This window comes from Scardinius erythrophthalmus (assembly GCF_964197995.2).
Source record: "Scardinius erythrophthalmus genome assembly, chromosome: 9".
Taxonomy (NCBI): Eukaryota; Metazoa; Chordata; class Actinopteri; order Cypriniformes; family Leuciscidae; genus Scardinius; species Scardinius erythrophthalmus.
Genome location: NC_138229.1, coordinates 43470396 through 43476395, shown reverse-complemented (window position 1 = coordinate 43476395; position 6000 = coordinate 43470396). Strand labels below are relative to the sequence as shown.

General features: G+C 37.2%; 1 protein-coding gene across 1 annotated transcript in view; it reads left to right on the top strand.

Moving 5' to 3' along the window:
* The first annotated feature begins 1357 nt into the window (after window positions 1-1357).
* Window positions 1358-6000, top strand: part of pth1r (parathyroid hormone 1 receptor) — a 104431-nt gene continuing 99788 nt past the window's right edge. The window contains exon 1 of the mRNA XM_081373346.1: window positions 1358-2396. Within this exon, the coding sequence (XP_081229472.1) occupies window positions 2322-2396 (75 nt within the window). The 5' untranslated portion in view covers window positions 1358-2321. The remainder of the gene's footprint in view (window positions 2397-6000) is intronic.

The following is a 6000-nucleotide window of genomic DNA, read 5'->3' as shown; positions in this document are numbered from 1 at the left end:
ATTATAACGGAATAGTTCACACAGTAAATAAGTTTATCCCAGTGAATACATAAACACATTTGAGTATGCTCTTCATATAAAGCTATTGATTCAGAAGACTGGGATTACCGATGGCTTATCCGGGGCTTTTATGGTGTATTTGGAGCTTCTGCAAACTATCATTTCTAATGTTGCACAACAAACAGCAGCAGGTTTGGATCACTTCAGTAGCCCAGTGAACACACATGTGCACATCAGCATTATGGCTTTATTTGGAAAAAAAGAACACCATAAAGTGTTGAATATTTACAAATACTTTTCAGATATGCCATGCAAAGATGACTGTTTAATGTTTCTTATTTGTCTTGATTATACCACACACAAATAATCTCATTAGGATACAACAGTTGATAACACATGCTATCTATAGACTAAATATCACTTTTTTGGTTGTTGCAAGAATTGACCTACCTTACATTTTCCCATGAAGTTAATGTAATAATGTGTGATTTATATTTTATATAAATCAGATTGGTTTTCATCAGTCCAAACATCTGTGCAATAAAGGAAAATATAAATACACTAGTCAACATTTGAAGTGGATGAAGTTATACATGAATTTTGAACAATACCCGTTCTTGTCTTATAGGACAACTTTGATGAACTTTTTTTGACATGGTTGCAACTTTTGTGTGCATGATTTTTTACCTCAATAAAAATGCTAAATTAAGTTTTTTTTTTTTTTATGTAAAAGGGCAGAAAGTTTTGTACTGTATGTTGGGTATAGGTTTAGGGGTAGGGTTATTGTTAGGGGAGTGAATATACAGTTTGTACAGTATAAAAACCATTACGTCTATGGAGAGTCCCCACAAAGATAGTGTGTGTGTGTGTGTGTGTGTGTGTGTGTGTGTGTGTGTGTGTGTGTGTGAAGTAAAAATAAAAATACTAAATCAAACACATAAACGAATAAGCCAAGTGTGCAAACCAAGGTGTTGTCATAAGTGAACTTGACTGACTGTTCAAGAATGCATTTAATGAATGAGCAAATATTAAGAAAAGCTAAAATATTAAAACCATTACTGAAAGATGTATTTCAGAAGCCAGAGAACGTTACCCAGCACTGAATTAGCATATATTCATCAGTTGCATCGCACGGTGTGGACGCGCGCCGCTAATAAACGCTCCTCTGCCAACATAAAGCACAGCACTGAATGCGCGGCTTGTGTAAAAGGGGCGTGTCGTCTTGAGTCGGGTGTAATGAACCCCTGGAGACCGCGAGCCAATCAAATCCCTCACCCTTCCCCTGTGGGCCAATCAGAATCCTTCACGCCTGTCAGCGATACCTGCCTCTTTTTCTCCTAGCTACTCCACTACTCTCAGAGGTCCAGTGAGGGTTACCGACGTGTGCGAGTCTGACTCGAGGCGTCTTCTCAAAGAGGACAACTTGCCTAAAAATAACCCGAAAACCATCTGATTCGTTTGTTTTGTTTTTTTGTTTTTCCAGCGGCGCGGCGTAACGTGACGTTAATTGTGAAGTAAACGTAGGAATCTGTCCTTTTAAAACATCCCACTACACATTTATCTTACGTTTGTACCGTATAATGCGGCTGTCAGATCAACATCTGCCTCAAAACTACAGCGAAAATCCGTTTAGAAACAGATGTGAAACTTTCAGTTAGTTTTGAAAGAGCCCAAAAGCATGTTTTAAGTATTAGTTTACATAAAGCGAACTCACATATTTCATTAAAGACATTTGCGCTTGAAGTCTGTCAGTTAAACTTGCAGACGGTGTTTATGAACGAACAGTAAAAGCCCGCGAATATTTCACGTATAGTGTGTTTCGGTTAGTTTCAGCACATCGACCCATGATCAGTGTCCGATAAACCCGTTCTGCCGATGTTTTTGGGTGTCCTGAGCAGAGAAAGCTGATGGTTGAGCCTGAGGGACACCGCTTTATTATGTCGCTTTTTTTACAGCAGGGCTGAAGGGAAATTTAAAAGACCTAAAAATAAAGTGTCGGTTTCTACTCCACAAAGAATCATTTGAACTTCCTACCGCAGAAGGAGAAGGACATAAATAGTTCTGACATGTGGATGTAATTTCAGGAAAAAAGGCAGACAGATGCAGAGAAATAAAACGCGAGCGGGAGAGAGAGAGAGTGGGAAGAGATCTGTGACAAGGAAAAGCCGTGAGAAAATATTCATAATTTCACAAGCGAACGATGTAATGGGAGGGCAGCAGATGGACGAGAAATGACTGGCTCTTTATCGGCGCTTAAACAGACGTAAACATCCGAGAAATCCCGTTTAATCTGACATCGGTGTGCGTGAACTCGAGGCGGGATGGGAGCCACGCTGATCGTACACACTTTAGGGTTCCTCTTTTGCGGCACCTTGCTGAGTTTCGTCTATGGTCTGGTAAGTTCGGTTCTTTCTTTCTTTCTTTCTTTCTTTCTTTCTTTCTTTCTTTCTTTCTTTCTTTCTTTCTTTCTTTCTTTCTTTCTTTCTTTCTTTCTAATTCTCTGGTAATGAAATAAATGGTGATTGTCTCCGGTCTTCTTTCGAAGCGCTTACTGATGTGCCTGACTGAGTTTCTTATAGATGCAGGAACACTTATTGGGAACACTTATAATCAAGTGGGATTTATTATTGGAGATTGAGTGGCATGTCTGGGTATATCACCAGCCTCGTCTTCTAACTAAACAGGATTGTCCTCTAATAGCCTTGTCTAATCGATGTTCTGCCTTTCTGTCGTACTTTCCACTGTTGATTGATGGTGTAGCCTATTTGCCTTGATTCGTTATGCTTCATGTACAAAAACCTCAAGCTAAAGACAGAGTCCACACCATATAAACCTAAGTTCGCCTTTACTTTGGCAAAACCTTTTTTTATTAAAAAGTAGCTAAATAAATAAAACGTGGAGTCCTGATACTGTGATGATGGATTTTTTACAGTTTACAGTTTCACTCAGTCAGATGTGCACTGTATTATTAAAGCCAGTCTATATGGTGAAAGCTGCAGTTTCTCATATTAGTCATCACTCTATTTCTCATACACTAATCTATTCTCGCTCCCAAAGCCATCAAAAACTGAAGCATGCTCAAGTGCCACTACATTGCTTTCAGTGTGTGTGATGAAGATGCGTTTAATTATTTGCATCCATTTGATTTTTATACATGATTATAGATATCTTTGAGCACCTAACCCTACCCTGACCTTCAGGACAACTACATAACCACTGCAAACATGACGACTGCACTGATTAATAAAACGACTAAAAATAAGCACACTGTGGGTTGTTGACATGTGTGAATGTAGCATAGCCTATATTTTATGTGATGTGACTGGTCATCATTAATGAAGTCCTTTATTAATTACCTTTTTGCATTTATCAGTTCACCTAAATAGTGGAGTGACAAGTAAAGTCTTGAACATACAAATGAATCATGTAGAAATGAATACGAGGACTTACTAACTGCTTATACAATATTTTTGTTATTTGATGTGAAAAGTGAAACTTGTAATTCCATGTAAACAACTTTGCATATAAACACGTATTTAGTGCAGCAAAATGAATGTATATAAAAAGTGTGACAGAACTATATATCTTTAGTACACAGATTAGTTTGGTTAATGTAGATGAATTGCCCACAGTTTGGCTCTGGTTTTTTGCATCTTTATGTTGACAGTCTTTGAATTCATTGCACAGATTATTCTTGAGAAAACGGGACAAGCCTTTGGCAGAAGAAGCACAGTTTCTGCCATCGCAAACACAGAAATTATTACTTTTGCGGCTTTTTGAGATGCTTTCTGTGACCCATTTTGTGCATTTCCGACAATCTGAGCACGTTTGAGGAAAGTTTGAATCTGTGGATAATAATACGGTTCACAGTACACCAGAGTGATGCTGCGTGACATGAGTAAATTATGCAGATTACCATACGTTTTTATGTATTTATTGTGGCTTGGAGAGTGGAGACCGAAGTTATTTGTCAAGTATTTGAAATCTTATAGCGTACTTAGCATTGTTATACTGTGTTACCGGTGTGTTGAATATATTTTGTCAATAGAGAAGAAAGAATGTTTATTCAGCAGTAACTGTGAAATCATTATTAATATATATATATATACATATATATATATATATATATATCATGTGACGACCGTCTGTAGGATGGAAAGCATGTAACAGGCAAAAGTACAGTCACAGTAATTTATTGCAAAAACTGACCAAAAAACAGTACAAAAGTATCACAAATGGTTCATACAATATTTTTGTGTGAGAAACACAAGGTTTTAAACCCTGAAAATGATCCCACTCCATCAACGCAGTCACATCTCATTCATAAATTAATCCTGAACATTAGCATCTTTGGCCTGAAACACATGGCATTTCACGATCAAAACTGATGTGGTTTGAGTGTAATCAAGACTGGAGTGTTACGGCGGATGGATCATTAGTTTTAGGTCTGTTTCTCACTCAAAGCAGTCGTTAGGCCTCAGAAGGTTTGGGATGTTTGTAATTTTTTATTAAATTGTGACTGTATTTGTATATGCCGTTCTGTATTATATGGGTGCTCAAAAATGTCTTCATAGTTTAAAGAAAATAAAATTATTGTGGGTGTTTAAATTGAAATGTATACCCCAACACATGTCATAATAGCAAAATTATACCCTAGTTTAATCCATGACGACGATAAATTTCCCATTGGCTCCAAAGGTTTCTCATTGAAAGCAATGGAGTTCCTTGTTTGTCAATATAGTGACTTTACTGTGTCAACCGTGGCTCTCACGATGCTCGACCGGGCTTCAGGGTTTGACTCTTCGAGAGTGAAAACAGGGTGTGTGTACAGTCGGATGGATTGTGCCTCTTATTTTTTCCAAACACATTTTCTATAATGGCACCAGCAGGTTTTCATCTTCAAAGGAGACGCAGAATCTGCTCGAGAGTCAGATTTGCCATTAAAGGAACGCAGCTGAAGTATGTTAGAACAGAAAATAACGCTGGAATTGCTCCTAATTGCATTAGATGCTGAATGTGATTAAATTGAGCGTATTACAAAGTGCCTTATAAGTACCTTTGAAAAAAGATATTTTGAGTTGTGCTTGTTTTTTGGGTGGTTGCTATGGTGTTTCTTTGTTGTTGCTAAGGTGTTATGGATTCTGTTGGTGGTCGCTATGCTTGCTGAGTAGAGCAAGTCTTCACTATATTATATTCGCTATGGCTTTTAAAAAAAAATATATATATATATATTCATGGTTCACTAGAAGCAGTAATTTCCCTTGAGTAAAATATACCAACGTATAGCTAAGATATATTTTTCAATTTCACTAATACAATATTTTGCAGATCTTATAATTGGTTTGCATGCTTGTCATTCACATTATTACATACGTTAACAAATGCTGTCCCAATATACATGTACATCAAAAAAGAAAACAAATCAAATAGCCTTTGTGTTTATTAATTTCATAAACATAACACAGGTGCACAACAAATGAAAACCAGTTGTCCAAAAGACCGTAGACAGTGAACAGTGCCGTGTCACAAGAGCTAGCAGAGCTCTGTTAGACATTTCAGTGCAGTTTAGAAAGTTGCACAAGAACTGTAACCAGAATCAGCCTCCATGAGCGGTTAGATTAAGAGCTGGGCGCACTTGTGGAAATACAGTCACTCTCAAAGTGCTTTTGTCTTTGATCTCATTCATTGAAGTAAATGAATGAATGCATTAAAGCCAGGGTCCCAAATACTCAAGTCTGAACTCTTCTGTGAAGCGAAAGCATGTCTTCAATACTTGTATGCGCAGATCGTGATCTTTCATTGCAGATTCTGATCATTTTTTAATAAGTAAATGAGCAAATTCAGAGATTTGTTTCCCTTTAAGCAAATGTATTTGTAGTTTATTTGCTCTATAACAGGCCAAACTGGCCTTAATATATATATTCAATTTTGAGTCAATTTCGAGAAAAAACAAAGGTGCCAAACCTATAGCAACCATCCCTTAAAATCACTGGGAATAAA